Raw genomic sequence first — 21,459 nt, 5'->3', positions numbered from 1 at the left:
GAAGAGCGTTAACTGTAATCAGAGAGGAAATGTGTTTATCGCACAACCTGACTAAAACAAGAGACAGGTTCATAGGACGCATGCCATATCTGCAAGAAATATTTAATTTTGTAATGGAGGATGGTGTGACACGGAGAAATTTTGGAGACAGACCAAGGACTGAATACAATAAACAGGTTTAGGTGGACACCAGTTAGAATCAAGTTGTTTGTGAAGTAACCAGAAGACATTGATAAAGACAAGTGGCAATGTAACATGAGATGCTTGCCGGAAATTAAAATGAAACTATATTCAGAAAGCTTCTTATGGACTACAAAAGTTGAGAGCAGGAGGCGTGCAACGTTTCATCTACCGTTATTGTCACTCTACCATTAGTAGACAGATATGATAGAATCTTGTCTAATATTGGTTAGTGATAAATGTGCACAGTCCATAGTCTGTAGTCGCCATGCAGCAGAATCGTACATTGATGACTCGTGTGGTGTGTTTCTGTCGCAGCAATGCGTGCGCTGTTATTGGTGTCGTCACTGTTCGTGCTGATGATGACGTCGGCAGCGGCTGACGTCAGCACTCGGTACGACGAGAGCACCGGCCGCATCGTCGTCTCCATCGAAAGAGGTGATGTCACTCCTTCATTGCACCTACCCTGCTACAGCTTTAACCAATATCTAGCATCTAGTCACACATCAAATTTAAACAGAATCAGCTTCCACTGTCAACAGCAGCGTCAGCAGCATCAGTATCCTTCCTGATTGCACCATTTAAAACATCACCCACCTTTACCCACTTCGTTTTTAGACTACTGGACATTAAAATTGCTACACCAAGAAGAAATGCAGATGATAAACGGGTGTTCATTGGACAAATATATTATACTAGAACTGACATGTGATTACATTTTCATGCTATTTGGGTGCATAGATCCTGAGAAATCAGTTCCCAGAACGACCACCTCTGGCCGTAATAACGGCCTTGATACGCCTGGGCATTGAGTCAAACAGAGCTTGGATGGCGTGTAGGCATTATCCTGCTGAAATGTAGGATTTATCGTGGATCGAACGAGGGGTAGAGCCACAGGGGGTAACACATCTGAAATATAACGTCCACTGTTCAAAGTGCCGTCAGAACAAGAGGTGACCGAGACGTGTAACCAATGGCACTCTATATCACCACGCCGGGTGATACACCAGTATGGCGATGACGAATACACGCCTCCAATGTGCGTTCACTGCGATGTCGCCAAACAAAAATGCGACCATGATGATGCTATAAACAGAACCTGGATTCATCCGAAAAAATGACGTTTTGCCATTCCTGCACCCAGGGTTGTCGTTGAGTGCACCATCGCAGGCGCTCCTGTCTGTGATGCAGCAACAAGGGTAACCGCAGCCATGGTCTCCGAGCTGATAGTCCATGCTGCAGCACACGTCATCGAACTGTTCGTGCAGATGGTTGTTGTCTTGCAAACGTCCCCATCTGTTGACTCAGGGATCGAGACGTGGCTGCACGATCCGTTACAGCCATGCGGATAAGATGCCTGTCATCTCGACTGCTAGAGATACGAGGCCGTTGGGATACAGCACGGCGTTCCGTATTACCCTCCTGAACCCACCAATTCCATATTCTGCTAACAGTCACTGGATCTTGACCAACGCAACCAGTAATGTCGAGATAGGCTACAATCCGACCTTTATCAAAGTCGGAAACGTGATGATACGCATTTCTCCTACTTACACGAGGCATCACAAAAACGTTTCACCAGGCAACGCCGGTCAACTGCTGTTTGTGTGTGAGAAATCGGTTGGAAACTTTCCTCATGTCAACACGTTGTAGGTATCGCCAGCGGCGCCAACCTTGCGTGAATGCTCTGAAAAACAAATCATTGGCATATCACAGCATCTTCTTCGTGTCGATTAAATTTCGCGTCTGTAGCACGTCATCTTCATGGTGTAGCAATTTTAATGCCCAGTAGTGGAAATTCACTGCCTGCAAATATCTTGGCACCAGCTGTGTTGGGAAACATACGAACTGTTAGTGACATTTAGGTGAAAATGTGTGCCGGAGCAAGACTCATACACGGATTTCCCGCTTATCGTGACCTGTCCGCTAAACCACTTCGGTTATTCATGGACGCCTGCAAGACTGACCCAAACTTTTATTACAGTCTACATAATTATATCATATTCCATAGAGCACTTTCCCCCGAAAGGCAAAGGTCCCGAGTCGAGTCTCGGTCCGGCACACAGTTTTAATCTGCCAGGAAGTTTGATATCAGCGCATACTCCGCTGCAGAGTGAACACCTTATTCTGGAAACATCCCCGAGGCTGTGGCTAAGCCATGTCTCCGCAATATCCTTTCTTTCAGGAGTGCTAGTACAGCAAGATTCGCAGGAGAGCTTCTGTAAAGTTTTGGAAGGCAGGAGACGAGATGTTGGCTTAAGTAAAGCTGTGAGGACAGGCCGTGAGTCGTGCTTGGGTAACTCATATGGTAGAGCACTTGCCCGCGAAAGGCAAAGGTCCCGAATTCGAGTCTCGGTCCGGTACAAAGTTTTAATCTGCCAGGAAGTTTCATATCAGCGCACACTCCGCTACAGAGTGAAAATCTCATTCTGGGCAGATTCGAGTGTTTGATTGTGGTTCATCGATCATCTCGAATGAGTATGTCCGCACGTACCAACATTGCAGGAATCACAGCTAGAACGGGCTGGCGGGCACGCGGGAAATCGCTCATTTTTGCGCGACGTTTTTTGTGATGTTGGCAGTCGCTTCTCCGTAGATATTCTGGAAGGCTTTCAGCCTAAAGAAACTCAGTGACAGTTCTCTGTTTGGTCGCACCTCCGTTACAGACACCATTTTGAAGGCTACAACGCCGCTACTTACCGAAACTTCATGAAACTATAGGGACTAAAGGAGGAATATTCCACGAAGTCCCACAATGAATTCCGCATATTTTCAACCTAAACTGGCAGAGAAAAGTTGTGCTGCATTACTTACTGAACGCCATTCGTAACAGAACTTATTCTCACTGTTTTACCTCAGTTCACCAATATTTATCTCGCTGTTTTACAGACGTCGCAAATAAAATACAAAATATTCTCCTGATCTACACATCCAACATGCGCCCAGCTCCTACACTTGGTACACAGCACTCAGTGTTCTTAAAATGACTGCAGAAACACAATGCACAATCAGTTTCTTCTGTTGATCCATTATTTCCATTAAATTCTTGTTCTCTTCGCCTCTTTGTAATTATCTTCCCATGGTTAACCTTTGGCGTTTGTTTCATTTTGGAACACCCTTCCTTCTACTCTCTTGCAGACATTATTTTTTCTGCTTTTAGTCTCTTTCTAATCATTTCTTTTCTAGTTGATGAAAACGCTTCAGCTGCCCCCCTCGCCGTCATAACCTTGCTGAAAGCCTTTTCATACACTGTTCATTCCAATGTCTTCTTACTTTTTTTCATTTTCCGCCATTTCAGACTGAAAAGGTGTGAGAAGAAGTAATTATAATTTAAAAATTGAAATTACTTCTGGTCGATACTGAAAGAAAATCGGGGGAAGAGGGTGGGGTGGGGGACGGTATTGCTCAACAAACACGCAATAGGATCTCGTCATTTTTTACAATTTAATTCATCAGTCTTCTGACTGACTTCCTACCCTGTGCCAATCTTTTCATCTCTGAGTAGAAATTTCAACCTACGTCCTCAACTATCTGCCGGATGTGTTCCAATCTCTGTCTTACTCTTCAAGTTTTACCTTCTGCAGCTCTATCTAGTACTATGGAAGTCATTCTCTGATGTCTTAACAGATGTCCTATCATCCTGACCCTTCTTCTTGTGTTTTCCATATACATAATTCCTTTTCTCGCCGATTCTGCGGAGAACGTCCTCATTTCTTGCCTCATCAGTCCACCTAATTTTCTAAACTCGTCTCTAGCACCACACCTAAGCGGATTCTCTTCTGTTCGGGTTTTTCCACAGTAACAGTTTGTTTCATTTTGGAACACTCCAAACGATCGTTCTCAGATATTTCTTCCTCATACTAAGGCCTGTGTTTGATACTAATAAACTTCTCTTGGTAAGGAACGCACTTTTGGCCAGCGCTAGTCTGCTTTTTCTGTCCTGCTTTTTCCGTCCATCATCGGTTATTTTGCTGCATAGACAGCAAAATTCCTTGATTCCGTCTGCTTCGTTATGCCCAATTGTGATGTTACGTTTCTCGCTGTTCTCGTTTTTCCTGCTTCTCATTAGTTTCTTCTTTCTTCGATTTATTCTCAGTCCATATTTTTTACTCATTAGACTTTTTGTTACGTTCAGTAGATCCTGTAGTTCTTCTTCACTTTCTTTGAAGATAGCAATATCATCAGCGAATCGTATCATAGATATCCTTTCATCTTGAATTTTGATCTTACTCTTGCACCTCTCTTTTGTTGCCGTCATTGCTTCTTCGATTGAACAGTAGAGGCGAAAGGCTACATTCCTCTCTTTCATCCTTTTTAATCCGAGTTCTTTGTTCTTGGTCTTCCAGCTTTGTTATTCCCTCACGTTTCTTGTACATTTGTATACCATCCGTCTTTCACTCTTCACTTTGTCGAACATTTTTCCAGGTCAACAAACACTATGAATGGGTCTTGATTTTTTTTCAGTATTGCTTTTTATCAACCGTAACGTCAGGACGACCTCTTCACGCTTTTACCTTTCCTACAACCAGACTTACCATCATCTAACAGACCCTCAGTTTCTTTTTAATTCTTTTGTATATTATTTTTTGTCAGCAACTTAGAACTTAGATGTATAAGTTGTTCAGCTGACTGCGGCTTTTGCTATCTTTGGAATTATGTGGATGATGTTTTTCGGAAAATCTGATGGTATATCACCACTCTCATACATGTTACACACAGTGACTAGTCGATCTGTCGCCACTTCCCATAATTATATCCGGTGAAATGTTATTGTCCATTCTGCCTTATTTTATCTTAAGACCTCCAAATACCTTTTAAATTCGCATTCTAATTCTTGAACCCCTATCTCTTCTATGTCGACTCCTATTTCCTCTTCTATCACGTCATCAGACAAGTCTTGCCCCTCATAGAGGCCCTCAACGTACTCCTTCTACCTATCCGCTGTCTCCTACGCACTCAACAGTGGAATTCACATTGCAGTCTTAATGTTGTTGACCTTCTTTAACTCACCATAACGTACGTTCTTTTATTTTCAGAAATTATCACGAAATGTTTGTTAGATGTCACTCCCTACATAACATAGATAACCGAAATGTAGCAACGAAGTTAAGCATTCATCTTAAAAACGGTTACCACAGACCTCGAAATATCCTCCCTACGCTATGAGCTACGACAACACCGCGAAGCATTCGGAGCAGGCAAAGCACTGAAGACAAGAAGAAGGTACATGGATACGCGAGCTTGCTTCTTCTTACTGTAGACTTCTCCCATTTGGAGGCAGAAAGAGATATCGAAGTAATGGCCGGTACTGTAAGCCGGCCGATATTGGACGACTCTCTCCTACCTTTGACTGCAAATTTGCTTTGGGAATAAGTAATTAAACTTAACTGCTGTAATAAAATCGTATTTGGTTTTTCAGGTGGTGACAATGTTGACGTCGAATCCGTCGCTGTCCTGGGATACGAGGGTGCTCCTAGTATATGTGACAATGCTGGACTCGATGAGGATTGTTTTCAGTTCCAAGAATCGAGAATTGTTGTTGAGCGTTCTCAGAGGGACGGAGGAGTGTGTTACAGATTTTCTGCGTCGTACGATATCCCAGGTATAATAGTAGAAAACTGCATTCCTCACAATGGTAGCCACCTATACGGCGGTCCAGAGCAGTATAATCAATACTGGCCCATAGAGTCCAACGTGTACAGCAATTATTCGTACGTCACTAAACAGCAGGACAATGTCGGCATTGCCGAGCGGTATTGGCTTTTTTCGGACGGTAGATACGTCCACGCGCAACCAAATATGCCCCTCTTCATCAATCAGAACATCAATGACTCTGTGGGTTGGCTGTGTCTTGCCGCTGAGAAGGCACCTCCATACTCGCTGGAGCGATCTGGCATCGTCCTGAACAAGACGACGTGCGTGTTTGAAGACGCGAGGCAGGCCCACGAGGACGCTGTCGACAGGTACCTGGGCAGACCGTCTGGCATACCGGACGAGCGAATGACCACGCACCCTATTTGGTCAACGTGGGCGCGGTACAAGAGGGACATTGACGACTCTACGGTGAGGCAGCTGGCCGCGGAAATAGTCGCCAACGGCTTCAACAACAGCCAGCTCGAGATAGACGACCTGTGGGAAACCTGCTACGGGAGCTTGACGTTCGACACGGCCAAGTTCCCCGACGTGAGGAAACTCACAGAAGATCTGCACGACCTGGGATTCCGCGTCACCCTCTGGGTCCACCCCTTCGTGAACCTCGACTGCGAGCCGTACCATTCTCAGGCCCTCGCCAGTGGATACTTCGTCACCAATACCGAAGGCAGCGCCAATACCTCCTGGTGGAATGGCGAAGGCAGCGTCATCGACTTCACAAACCCTGAAGCGGCAGCCTGGTGGGCCAATAGGCTTTGGGTAAGTACTGTTGTGACTTCTAAGTAGTAGCGAGTTATTATGTGACAACTTAGAATCACTCGATCTTAGTTGGGTAGCTACTTGTGATTATTGGCTATATTACAGTGTCCAGTCACGTTAAGGTGACGACCTGCCAAAAGCCTTAATAACCATATTTTACAGCGCAGGCCACTGCGAGACGTGCAGGAACACAGACTGTGAGGTTTTGGATGGTACCAATGGGGATTTGGATTTCTTGACTGAGAATCAGAAATGGTTCAAATGGCTCTAAGCACCATGCGACTTAAAATCTGAGGTCATCAGTCGCCTAGACTTAGAACTACTTATACCTAACTAAGGACATCACACACATCCATGCCCGAGGCAGGATTCGAAGGTGCGACCGTACCACCCACTAGCCTCCAGACTGAAGCGTCTAGAACCGCTCGAGGCTGTGGATCGATCGCGCGAACAGTCCGATCGAACTGGTGTCACAATTCCTGAGTTAGTTTACAATCTGGGAGTTTGGTGGCCAGGAAAGTACAGTAAATTCATCCTGGTGCTCTTAGTACGACGCGCGTATACTGATAGCTGTGTGACATGTTACATTGTCCTGCTGATAGATGCCATTGTGCCAAGGAGAAACAAACTGCATGTAGGCATGGACATGATGCCCAAAGATAGATGCACTCTTGTATTGACCCACTGTGCCTTCCAGAATGATGAGATCATTCAGGGAATACCAAGAAAACATTCCCTAGACCATAACGCTCTCTCCTCGTGCCTGCTCTCTTTCGAGGATTATTGTAGGATGTTTGCTTTCTGTCCGATGGAGCATAAAACTCGATTTATCGGGAAAGGTAATCTGTCGTCACTCAGTGGATGTCCAGCTGCGATACTGGGGTTAACATTCCAGACTTCGTCGTCGATGGACAGCGATCAGCATGAATCAGGCGCCATACGCAGTAAAGTTCGCTGAACGGTCATTGGGGAGACACTGCTGGTAACCCTGTCGTTCATCTGGGAGGCCAGTTGCACAACAGTTGCACATATGTTCGTCTGTACACATCTGCGCAGTCATCGCTCACCCTTGTCATTTATGCAGTTGCCTCATAACGAGTTTGGACAGTGCCATTTTGCGATGCACGGTCTACTTTAATCACGGCGGCAGGCGAACAGTTTACAAACTTAGCCGTTTCGAAAATGCTTCCAGCCTTATCCCGAAAGGACCTTTTGGATGTCAGATAAATTGCTCCATTTCTGCATTACGTCAACGACTGCACTATCTCCCCCCCCCCCCTCCCGTCCTCCCCCCCCCCCGCTCTCCCTCCCCCCCCCCCCCCGACACGCTTTGTATACCCTCCATTGCTAGTGCTGTGTCACCTGCTGTAACATAGGCTGTGACCACGTTAATGTGACTGGACCGTGTAATTGCAGTAGGTATCAGAAGAATTAGGAAACACCAAAATGATTTTCCCGCATTTTATGGAAGTCATGTTCACACTAGTAATAAGAACGTCACAGGTATAGTTTTATCATCAATGAGTCAAAACAGGAAGTGAAAAAGAAAAGGGAGGCAATAACGGTGCGCATGTTTTCCGGGAATTGGAATCACTTTGACCAAATCCTACAGATAAATGTTTTCGGTAAGCATGTGTGGTCCTCACATGCAGTCTCGCCCATAGTTTTCGTATACTCTCGCCCACAGGGCTTGTACGTTGTTGGTAACATGTATAAACGGTTGTGATTACATTTGTTGGAAGCAATTAGTACTACATAATGCGTTAGTGAGACCAACAAAACCATAATATCATCTTCTGTAGATGTATAACTGTTTCCAGAAAGAGTTGTTTGTTTTGTTAGGACTCAGCAACATTAGCAGTACGGTCAGCCGCAAATATAACTGCTGGACAGTTACTGCTAACATTATTAGGAAACAGAGCCTTCAATAGCAATAAATTTAATTTTCTTATTAATTATTCGACAATACTTTTACTAATCCTTGAATCAGCAGTTGCTATAATTCAAGCCTAGAAATAGATAAATTATTATCATTGTTATAATAATGAATGTTGGATTATTTTATAGTTTTTCTAAAGATGCTGTTATTTCTTGATAACTGATTGAATTATTAATTTTTCTCCTTTCTCTTTTTACACTGATGCAAAGATACTAGATCTTGTCACCAACTGCTCCTTGAATATAAAAATAATCTGCAGTGGTAACGGTTTGAGCACGGGACTAAAAGCCTTTGCTTGCAATCTATTCGTCACCACAATATAAATCTGTACGCTAAGTAACATTCACATTGGAACAAATATCTTAGCGTATTCCTGATAATATTACTCAAATAAGAGTCGCCAAATCATGGAAGACGTAGGAATTAGGGTTCGTGAATGTAAGTCAATATCACGGTTACCAAACATTTAAGCACATTCAAAACCAAGATGGAAACTCATTGCAATGTAACTCTTGAAAAGTAAAAACACGTAAAATTAAGCTGAAATACAGAAGTTAATTATATTGGACAATGATTGGCATTGTCAGAAAAACTAAAAGAATAACAAAATCAGAGCTCATCAGCTGTGCAACACGCACGTTCAAATTAACAAGAGAAATAAGCCAATGAAATCTGTAATCAAGGTGGACAAACAACCAAATGAATGAGTGCTCCTCAGAAATTTGGGGAAATTTTTGGTATGGTCTTATGGGACCAAACTGCTGAGGCATCGGTCCCTAAGCTTACACACTACTTAATCTAACTTTAACTACCACTAAGGACTACACACACCCCATTCCCGAGAGAGGACTCGAACCTCCGACGGGGGGACGCTGCTCAGAACTATGAAATATGAAAATAGTACATGATATAGCGAGGACGACACTCACATCTTCAAACTGCACACTCAGGACGGGACGACAACCAGGAATCGAATGCTCAGATCACCAGGAAGCCAGTGGTAAGAAGTCAAAGTTCTCCGTTCTCAGCGAAAATTGTGTGTTGGAGTGGTGACAGCACCCTTGTAGTCATTACGGCGAAAGAGAGAGTACATTGAAACATGAAAATAGAGGGGGACGTTGCAAAAATTTCCTCAAAATACCATACAATGCTCATAAACAATTTGCTAGATTAGTATCTAGATTAAACGATCTTTTACTATTGGTCGATGTATACACAATATCTAGTATGGGTGGCAGTACACTGGACTGGATGAACAGAAGTAGCGTTGATTTGTTAAAACGTAAAAAATTATTTTACAAAGTCTTTTAATACATAGATCATATTTACATAAGAAACTTAAAAGATGTTGACTAGCTAGTTCCGGTTGTAACAACTATCTTCAGATCGTGCTTATATTAAATGCAGGTTGAACGCAAACTGGATGTACGGGTAATAATCATTATAAAGCGAGCAGCATTTTTGTTGAAAGAAACAAGAATAAAAAATTTGATCATACATCCTTGTTCGTAACCATTCTTAATTTTTGTGCCGTTGCATAAAGCGTTTTAGCTGCACTATGCTGTAATGGTACAATCAGTTTGTTCAACCAGAGTCTCGTATGGTGCAGTTTTGTTGTTGCTGTTAGCACCAAATTTCTTATTCGTGTTTGTTTCTACATGTACAACAGGAATAATCAACTTCTAACAAACTAAACACTTTTTTAATGCATCATTTATGTTGACCAGTTGGGCTGCCTCTTTTGTGAACCCTAGCGTTGGAGTCTTTTGCCTTTACACCTTTATTCCCTTCATGAAATATTCTCCCACATTACTCCTTCACCGTACAAACTATAAATTAGCATTTTGTTGTAATTAATACGACCGTCTTCTTGTCCCTTTTATTACTGTCATATTGTTTGTGTATTGTTAGTCTTAGTATATACTTCTACCGCATAATTCCAGGGCTTTCGGAAGTATTATTCTGCCTCATATTGTGTAACAGTTTCTCAAGATCCATAACCGACAGGAGGATTCGTAATTTCCTTTACTTTACTTTGACGCCAATTACATGAACTACAGAATCTAATGAGAAATACGCAAGACTAAAACGTAGAAATGAACATTTGAATGAAAAAACTTTTGAATATAGCATATTTTTCACACGGACTAAACAGGGTAAAATAATTTCTCTTAGATCCGTACAGATTACTAACGCACTACAGATAGTCCAAAAAAATTGTGCTTGCGTATTTTTAATAGCTATGACAATACTTTTGAAATTTAAAACGAAAAACGTAGGCGCACGCTGTACGTAATTGATTCGTTAATAGTTTACGTACGTCACCAGCAATTTTATTGTACTACAAATAACAAAAACTCTTGTGAATTTTCTTAACGACAGCTGCTCTCTACACTCCTTACTGTATCTACTTCCAGTGCCCCACGTTTTTCGCTTTAAATTTTGAAGTGATGTCATAACTATCAAAAATTAACAAGCACAAATTTTTGGGGCTATCTTTATGGAATTAGGAATTTGTAATGAGGGTCAGAGAAATTATTGTATACTTTTTAGTCCGTTAGTCCTGTGAGGGCTCTCTGACGTTGGAACAGCACCCCCACGTTTGTTCGTATTGGAGAAATCCTGCATGTGCCTCAAGTATAGGTGATGGAATCTGATGGAATTATATTCCTCAAGACATACTGAGTCTTATCTATTTTCTTCGATAAGGATATAAGCTGAAAAAATGTATTAAAATTTGTACCGAGGCTGGGACTTGAATCTTAGCCTCCTACTTATTAGGCAGGAGTGCTACCCACTACAACAACCTGACATAGTGGTTAACACAGCTGCAAGGACTACCTAGATCCAATGCCCTCCATAACATAAACTTCATTTCACATCTTTGCCCGTCTTCATTTTATGTTTCTTAAATTATCGGTATAAATAAGGCACGCAGTTCTGAACATAATGCAGAAATCCTCCCTGTACCTCAGGCACAGGTGATCAATTAATCTGATGGAATTACATTTTCCTGGAGACATATTGAGTCTCAATTTTATCTTCGATAAGTATAGAAGCTGAAGTAATGTATTAAAATTTGTGCCAACACTGGGACTTGAACCCAAGTCTGCTGCTTACTATGCACACCTATGTTACCCACAATGTCAGGGTGGTGTAGTGCATAACATACAGGTATATGCTTGGTAAGCAGGTTCAAGTCCTGGTCTTGTCACAAATTTTAACCCATTACGTCGGCTTCTATCCTTGTCGAAGGTAAAGTTGATAATCAATATGTCTCCAGGAAAATGTAATTTCATCCTATCGATGCCTGAGGTACAGGCAGGATTTCACCACCACATATAAATCTGTGGTGCTATTCCATTATCGGAGTGGTTCAAACAACACGCAAGTGTAACGGGACATTTTCCGGAAACTCAAATCGGAATCCCTGTAGAGAAGACAACATTCTTTTCGAGGAACGCTATTGAGAAAATGCAGAGAACCGGAGTTTGAAGCTGACTGCAGAACAATTCTACTACCTCCAACAAACTCTGCGCATGACTTCGAAGATAAGATACGAGAAATTATCGCTCATACAGAGGCAATAGGTAATCGTTTTTCCCTAGCTGAGTTTGTGAATAGAACATGAAAGGAAGTTGATATTAATGGCATGGGTACTCTCCGCAACGCGCCGTTCGGTGGATTGCGGAGTATTTACGTCGATGTCGATTTGCAGAAGGTTTGGGAATATATACTGTGCTCAAGCATTAAGAATCACCTCGAAGGAAACGATTTATTGACAAATAGCTAACACGGATTCAGAAAATATCGTTCTGCTGAAACATAACTAGCTCTTTATTCTCACTTAGTAATGAGTGCTATCGAGAGGGGACGTCAAATTGATTCCACATTTTTAGATTCCTGGACGGCTTTTGACACCGTCCCTCACAAGCGACTTCTGATTAAATTGCATCCCTTTAGAGTACCGCGTCACTTATGTGACTGTGTAAGTAGGCTGTTTAGGTTTTTATGTTGGTAACGCCACGTAGCTCTCTGTATGAAAATCACTGACAGTGCTGTGTGCAGTCTGTGGCTGGTTGGTATTGTTGGAATATTCGCTTGTGTAGTGTTGGGCAGTTGGATGTGAACAGTGCGTAGCGTTGCGCAGTTGGAGGTGAGCCGCCAGCAATGGTAAATGTGGGGACAGAGGTGCCAGAGTTATGAGAGCGGTCGATATGGACGTGTGTCCACCAGAAAGAGGAAATTTGTGAGACTGGATATAATGAACTGATATATATAAGGTAAATACATTGTTTGTTCTCTATCAAAACCTTTAATTTGCTAACTATGCCTATCAGTAGTTAGTGCCTTCCGTAGTTAGAATCTTTTATTTAGCTGGCAGTATTGGCGCTCGCTGTATTGCAGTAGTTCGAGTAATGAAGATTTTTATGAGGTGAGTGAGTCATGAAAGGAATAGGTTATTGTTAGTCAGGGCCATTCTTTTGTTGGGATTATTGAAAGTCAGATTGCGTTGCGCTAAAAAATATTGTGTGTCAGTTTAGTGATGATCAAAATAAGTAAAGAGAAAACTACCTGAATACGTTCAGTTTTACTCAGCTGTCATTGTATCAAATAACGTAGAAGTTTACCAGCACAGTCATTTATAAATTTTTTCTGAGGGGACGTTTCACCTGAATTCGTAATTTCCTGTCAGAAAGGTCACAGTTCTTAATAACTGACGGAAAGTTATCGAGTAAACCAGAAGTAATATCTAGTGTTCCCTAAGGAAGTGTTATAGGCCCTCTTTTGTTCCTGATCTACATTAACGATTTAGGAGTAATCTGTGCAGTCCTATTAGACTACTTGCAGATGATGCTGTCATTTTCCCTCACGTAAAATCATCAGATGGTAGAACGAAATTGCGAAATGATGTGGACAAGGTATCTGTACTGTGTAAAAAGTGGCAATTGACCTTAAATCACGAAACGTGTGAAGTTATCTACATGAGAACTAAACAGAATCCTCTAAATTTGAGTCACGCGATAAATCACACAAATCTAAAGGCTCAAAACTCAACTAAACACTTGGAGATTACAGTTCCTCATTATTTAAATTGGAACGATCACGTAGATAATGTTGTGAGGAAAGCAAACCAAAGACTGGGATTTATTGGTAGAACACTTAGAAAATGTAACAGGTCTTCTGAAGAGAATGCTTGCACTACGCTTGTGCATCCGCTTCTGGGAGTATTGGATTATGGTGAGGTATCCGCATCAAATAGGATTGCCGAAAAGTTCAAAGGAGTTCAACTCGTATCGTATGTTCGCTAAATAGGAAAGAGAGTACTAGGGATACGATACACGAATTTGGGTGTAAGTCTTTAAAACAAAGGCGGTTTTGCCGGCCGGGGTGGCTGAGCGGTTCTAGGCGCTACAGTCTGGAACCGCGCGACCGCTACGGTCGCAGGTTCGAATCCTGCCTCGGGCATGGATGTGTGTGATGTCCTTAGGTTAGTTAGGTTTAAGTAGTTCTAAGTTCTATGGCACTGATGACCTTAGAGAAGTTAACTTCCATAGTGCTCAGAGCCATTTGAACAAGGGCGGTTTTCACAGTATCAGGACCTTCTCAAGAAATTTAAATCACGAGCATTCTTTCTTTTGGTGACGCCCACCTACATAAGGTGAAATGGTCAACACTACAAAATAAGAGAAACAGAGCTCACAAGGAAAGATTTAAGTGTTTGTTTTTGCCGACCCCCTGCGAGATTAGAACGGTAGGGAAATAGCTCAAAATGGTTCGTTGAACCCTCTGCCAGGCAGTTAATTTTGAACTGCAGAGTAATCATGTAGGTGTAGATCTGCACTCTTTTAAACACACTTGGGACGACTTCGTGCATCATCTGCTCGTCTATAATCCAGCTGCCCGTAAACGTGACCTGTGAGTAGACGTCTGGTGCTTCAGACGTTGAATCCAAGCGGCGCATAGTAACTGAAGTATCGCGTTCCATATCAGCACGCTATTAAACAGGAGGTGATAATGTTTTGGCTCAATGGTAATTTGTTAATGGTAACTGAGGTACGGTATGAAACAGCATTCAGCGTTTCCGCTGAAATATACAGGGTGAGTCACCTATCGTTACCACTGGATATATTTCGTAAACCACATCAAATACTGACGAACCGATTCCACAGACCGAACGTGAGGAGAGGGGCTAGTGTAATGGGTTTATACAAACAATACAAAAATGCACGGAAGTATGTTTTTTAACACAAACATGTAATTAACATTTTACAATGCAACAAACTGCACTGATTACGTATTTGTTTATATGTTCAGAAGTGCTAACAAAACTAACGGGGTTCCATTTAAAAAAATGTAGGTTTTTGTTAAAAAACATACTTCCGTGTATTTTTATGGTTTGTATAAATCCATTACACTAGCCCCTCTCCTCACGTTCGGTCTTTGGAAGCGATTCGTCAGTATTTGATGTGGTTTTCGAAGTATATCCAGCGGTAATGTTAGGTGACTCACCCTGTATATTTTTGAAACCATTTTGTTGAGAAATATTGTTCGTCGACCATACTGCAACCACAACAAAATAGCTATTGCTTCATTTATTAAGTCCGATGGACGACAAGTTGGACAAATAATCATGTTATATTTGTGTTCCTCGTTATGGATGAGTTATTTCGTGCTGAAAATAATGAGAAGAAATATAAGAGTCTGCCTAACATGAATGAGTTTTTTCGAGCTAATTACGTGAAGACTTGAATGACAGTTACAGCAGATTCAATGTGCTATTCTGTATATTTCCGCTGCAAAGCAAACTACTCCGAGAATGTTATCTCTGAGGAACGTCATAGTACTTATTACCTTCTAGTAAGAATCGGACATCTTGTTAGCTGCTTTGTTTAGTGGTTTCTACACGCAGAATCGGACAGATAACTTAGTTTCTTGATGACAGTTATTTGACGTCATGTGTTGTCACAAACACTGTGTAATGTCATTCACATCATTATCGTCATGGGTCGTTTGGAATCCGATGCTGGATGTAGGTCTTCTCTAGGCTTTGCGATGCAGTCGTCTCCAGTGTTAGGCATAGATGTTGTTCTCTCCATTTTCCATTGTCTACGCTTCTCAGTCAGTGCATACGCTGCACCTCTGGAAAAACCAGAATTCCTGGTATCCCTTACTTGCTTTGCTCACTTAGCCTTTCTGGGCTGGCTGGTCCCGTCCATCAAATACACAATATTGTCTCTCGCACTGCAGTACCGCTTCTCGTAATGACTCACCATCTCTACTTTTCTTTCATTACAGTAAGTATTACAGATTCCAATCCAGTGTTCCTTGTTCCGATTTGCTAATTTTCCTGTCTCTACTGGTATAAGGGGCGATAAAAAGTTTCCATTGCTGCACCTTGTACGCAACGTAACGCGAGTCCTTTGCTTGTACACTACTGACCATTGAAATTGCTACACCACGAAGATGACGTGCTACAGATGCGAAATTTAACCGACAGGAAGAATATGCTGTGATATGCAAATGATTAGCTTTTTAGAGCGTTCACACAAGGTTGGCGCCGGTGGCGACACCTACAACGTGCTGACATGAGGAAAGTTTCCAACCGATTTCTAAATACACGAACAACAGTTGACCGTCGTTGCCCGGCGAAACGTTGTTGTGTTGCCTCGTGTAAGGAGGAGAAATACGTACCATCACGTTTCCGACTTTGATAAAGGTCGGATTGTAGCCTATCGCAATTACGGTTTATTGTATAGCGACATTGCTTCTCGCGTTGGTCGAGATCCAACGACGGTTACAGAATATGGAATCAGTGGGTTCAGGAGAGTAATACGGAAGCACTGTGCTGGATCCCAACGGCCTCGTATCACTAGCCGTCGAAATGACAGGCATCTTATCCGCATGGCTGTAACATTCGTGCAGCCACGTCTCGATCCCTGAGTCAACAGATGGGGACGTTTGGAAGACAACAACCACCTGCACGAACAGTTCGACGACGTTTGCAGCAGCATGGACTATCAGCTCGGAGACCATGGCTGCAGTTACCCTTGACGCTGCATCACAGACAGGAGCGCCTGCGCAACGACGGACCTGGGTGCAAGAATGGCAAAACGTAATTTTTTCGGATGAATCCAGGTTGGTATTTACACCATCACGATGGTCGCATCCGTGTTTGGCGACTTCGCGATGAACGCACATTGGAAGCGTGTGTTCGTTATCGCCACACTGGCGTATCACCCGGCGTGGTGATATAGAGTGCCATTGGTTACACGTCTCGGTCACCTCTTGTTCTGACGGCACTTTGAACAGTGGACGTTACATTTAAGATGTTTTACGATCCGTGGCTCTACCCTTCAATCGATCCCTGCGAAACCCTACATTTCAGCAGGATAATGCACGACAACATGTTGCAGGTCATGTACGGGCCTTTCTGGATACAGAAAATGTTCGACTGCTGCCCTGTCCAGCACATTTTCCGGATATCTCACCAACTGAAAACGTCTGGTCAATGGTGGCCGAGCAACTGGCTCTTCACAATACGCCAGTCATTACTCTTGATGAACTGTGGTATCGTGTTGAAGCTGCATGGGCAGCTGTACCTGTACAAGCCATCCAACCTATGTTTGACTCAATGCCCAGGCGTATCAAGGCCGTTTGTTTGACTCAATGCCCAGGCGTATCAAGGCCGTTATTACGGCCAGAGGTGATTGTTCTGGGTACAGATTTCTCAGGATCTATGCACCGAAATTGCGTGAAAATTTAATCACATGTCAGTTCTAGTATAATATATTTATCCAATGAATACCCATTTATCATCTGCATTTCTTCTTGGTGTAGTAATTTTAATGGCCATTGGTGTATATAACCACTGACACGTAGGCAAGAGATCAGTGTGGCATTCGTTTTTTTCCGGCGTGCGTGGTAAATACCGAAACGACAACCGATGTGTCCAAACAGGATCAACGTGCTGTTATTCTTTTCTTGGCTGTCGAACGACAAACACCGGAAGACGTCCATTGGAGAACGAAGAATGTGTGTGGGACTGACTGTCTGTCGAAAACCATCGTTGAGGTATGATGCGCCAATAGTTCTGTTGCTATATGAAACGCACGTCTCCATATCGCAAATGTCGTAACGCAGATGTTACGCCAACTCAAGTGGGAGGCATTCGAGCATCCCCACTCCTATAGTCGTAATCTCTCCCCAAGTAATTATGAAGCCTGCGGTCCCTTAATAAAAGCCTTTAAGGGCGACGATTTCTGTCGCACGAGGAAGTGCAGCAGGCAGTTACGCACATCTTCGCCCAGGAGGAGACGGCGTTTTACCAAAGCAGTATCTTCAAAGTGGTGCGGCGGTGGGATGATTGCCACAGTGCTTGCTGAGATTTTGTCTGATTGGTACACAGATTCTGGACTGTACGACCTTCGAACATAAACGTTTTGATCACACCTATTAACTCCTAGTCGCGCGGGATTTGCCGAGCCGTCTACGGCGCTGCAGTCATGGAATGTGCGGCTGGTCCCGGCGAAGGTTTGAGTCCTCCCTCGGGCGTGGGTGTGTTTTTGTCCTCAGGATAATTTAGGTTAAGTAATGTGAAAGCTTAGGGACTGATGACCCTAGCAGTTAAGTCCCATAAGATTTCACACTCATCTGAACATTTTTTATTAATTCCTAACATGTACCGCATCTCTCCATCACTCTTTCAGCAACCTCCAAGTTTCCAAATTTTTCAAATTAAAAGTCCGTGTCCCACTGCTATATATTGAAACAGATAATATACTGTGATGTTAACTTTTCTTTTCAAAAACATTTGAAACTGTAACTTTGTCTTGTAGTGCCACATTTACAAAGAATCCCATCTACTGGTTCTAAGGCTTTATTGTTCGTCTCTAGAATTTTCTCCCCGTCGTGATAAATGTATTCTCTAACACAAAAATAACGACGCATTACGAAGGAATCATCCAAATGGTACGCAAAGTATTAAATGTGAAGTACATATACAGACAGACAAATGATTACAATTTTAGTGAAAGTGAATAATTTATTGAAGAGAAAGAGCTTCTCAAATTGACCAAGTCAGTAATGCGTTGGTCCACCTCTGGACCTTTGGAAGCAGTTATTCGGCTTGTCATTAAAAGAGTTTTGGATACCCTCCTAAGACCGGCCGATGTGGCTGAGAGGTTCTAGGCGCTTCAGTCTGGAACCGCGCGACCGCTACGGTCGCAGACTCGAATCCTGCTTCAGGAATGGATGTGTGTGATGTCTTTAGGATAGTTAGGTTTAAGCTGTTCTAAGTTCTAGGGGACTGATGACCTCAGATGTTAAGTCGCATAGTGCTCATAGCCATTTGAACCATTTTTGTCATCCTAAGGGATACCGTACCTAATTCTGTCAAACTTACGCATTAGATAGGTAATATACCGAGATGGTTGGATGGTCGTACCCATAACGCTCCAGATGTTCTTAATTTAGGAGAGATCGGGCGGCCTTGCTGACTACAGTGGGGATTTCGAAAGCATGAAGACAGGCCGTAGAAACTCTCGCCATGTGCGAGCGGGCATTATCTTGCTCAAATGTGAGCCAAAATGGTTTGCCATAAAGGGTAACAAAACGCGGTGTAGAATATCGTCTACGTACCCCTGTGGTGTAATGGTGCCGTGGGTGAGAACCAAAGGGGTTTTGCTACGAAATGAAATCGCACACCAAACCATAACCCCTGGACGTCGGTCCGTATGGCGGGCGACACTCACGTTGGTACCCCACCGTTGTCTCCCGCGTCTCCAGACACATTTTCGGCCTGGAATCTCATTGACTGTAGTAGAATTATTTTCAGCGATGTGCCCTGCTTCGAACTGAGCTCCGATAACCAGCGAAAACGTGTCTAGACATGCCCACACAGAAGTGGGATACCAACCTCATTGTCACCTGCAGTACTGCCCGACAACCAGGAGTGATAGTATGGATTGCCATTTCATTGCAGTATCTCTTTAGCTGTCTTCCGCGACGCGACAGCATTACGCTACATTGAACCTTTTCGAGGCCCCGTTTCGTTGCCCTTCATGGCAAGCTACCCTGGGCTTCCAAGTCAGCAAGATAATACTCACTCGTACATGGCGAGAGTTTCTACTGCTTGACTTCGTGCTTGCCATATCCTATCTTGACCAGCATGTGCGCTGGCTCTCTCTTCAAATGAGTGCATTAGGAGTATTATGAAGAGGGACCGTCCAACCAGTTCGGGATCTGGACGATCTAACGCGCCATCAGCACTCAGTTTGGCACGATATCCCTTAGGAGGCATCCAAGAACTCTATCAATCCATGGCAAGCCAAACAACTATTTGTATAAGGGCCATAGGTGGACCAATGCGTTACTGACTTGTTCGATTGTAAATCTCTTTCTCTTGAAGAAATCATCCATTTTTTCTGAAATTGTAGTTATTTGTTCGCATGTACATGTACATCACATCTACCTATTTCCATCCCATTCATATAATTCTTTCGTTGTGCATCTTTTTTTTTCGTCGTAGAGTGTACATTATTTTAGCCATATTGCATATGATTTTTAATGTGGCGTCTGAATACATTTCACTTGTGTAATTTGTCAGACCGACGATTTTAAATTGACACTATATATCTGAATACATTTCACTTGTGTAATTTGTCAGTCTGACGTTCCTGTCTGACTCACATTCGTTCATCTTCTCGTTTTGCGCCTAGGCACTAAAAAACGAGACCGGGATCGATTCGTTCAAGTTCGATGCGGGTGAGACCAGCTGGCTGCCCCAGCTGCCCGACATCGAACCCTTAGACCTGAGCCCGGTGCAGTTCACTGAAGACTACCTGAGGACGGTCTCGCAGTTCGGCTCCATGATAGAGGTGCGCGTAGCCGAGCGGACGCAGCAGTTGCCGGTCTACGTGCGCATGCTGGACAAGGACAGCAGGTGGGGCTTCGACAACGGGCTGCCCACGCTGGTGACGACGCTGCTGCAGATGAACCTGGTGGGCTACCCCTTCGTCCTGCCGGACATGGTGGGCGGCAACGGCTACGGCAGCGACGCGCTCACCAAGGAGCTCTTCATACGCTGGCTGCAGGCCAACGTCTTCATGCCGGCCATACAGTTCTCCTACGTGCCCTGGGACTTTGACAACGAGGTACGTTACTGTATGGAGAGGGTACCTTGTACAAATGCCTTTTACTTGCAGCTCTGCGCCGGCCGTTGTGGCCGAGCGGTTCTAGGCGCTTCAGTCCGGAACCGCGCTGCTGTTACGATAGCAAGTTCGAATCCTGCCTCGGGCATGGATGTGTGTCATGCCCTTAGGTTAGTTAGGTTTAAGTAGTTCTAAGTCTAGACGACTGATTACCTCAGATGTTAAGTCCCATAGTGCTTAGAGCCATTTGAACCATTTGCAGCTCCGCTCAGAAATAAACCGTTTCACTTGGATCTTCATGAAAGGACAACAGGGAAAGTGTCAGTAAGCGAAGGTGGTTGTCCATATAAATAATAATGTTAGTGTTCGTTTGTTCAAAGTAGTGCATTTCCGAAAGTTCTTCACCGATTGCTTTGAAAATTTGACGCAGTGTTCCCTTAGAAAACGAGAGTGCTTTTATACACCTAAAGGAGCACCATATCGTATATAAATATGTATTACAATAATAAATGTGTTGTTACTAAAAGCCCCATTTTCGTTTGTTCAAAATCATAAATCATAAATCTCCGAAAGTTCTTCACCGATTTCTGTAAAATTATGACACAACGCTGCATTCTAATACGCACGTGTTTTTGTATACCTGTTGTTTGCTATGTATTTAATATACAGGGCGAACTCCAGTAAAACCGACAAACTGCAGGGAGGGATTCCTGGCCTGAAGTGAAGGAAAAAAGTTCCTATGAACATGTGTCCGGTAGTGGGTCGCTGTCACGGTAG

The 21,459-nt window shown here is 43.3% G+C and overlaps 1 protein-coding gene across 1 annotated transcript in view; it reads left to right on the top strand.

The window, feature by feature from the left end:
- LOC126282126 (myogenesis-regulating glycosidase-like) overlaps positions 1-21,459 on the top strand; it is a 56,200-nt gene that overhangs the window by 14,184 nt on the left and 20,557 nt on the right. The window contains exons 2-4 of the mRNA XM_049981596.1: positions 499-618; positions 5,600-6,591; positions 20,251-20,685. Coding sequence (XP_049837553.1) covers positions 501-618; positions 5,600-6,591; positions 20,251-20,685 — 1,545 coding nt within the window. The 5' untranslated portion in view covers positions 499-500. The remainder of the gene's footprint in view (positions 1-498; positions 619-5,599; positions 6,592-20,250; positions 20,686-21,459) is intronic.

Source organism: Schistocerca gregaria, chromosome 7 (assembly GCF_023897955.1).
Source record: "Schistocerca gregaria isolate iqSchGreg1 chromosome 7, iqSchGreg1.2, whole genome shotgun sequence".
Lineage (NCBI taxonomy): Eukaryota > Metazoa > Arthropoda > Insecta > Orthoptera > Acrididae > Schistocerca > Schistocerca gregaria.
The sequence above is the reverse complement of the archived record's forward strand: the minus strand, read 5'-3'. Positions and strand labels throughout refer to the sequence as shown.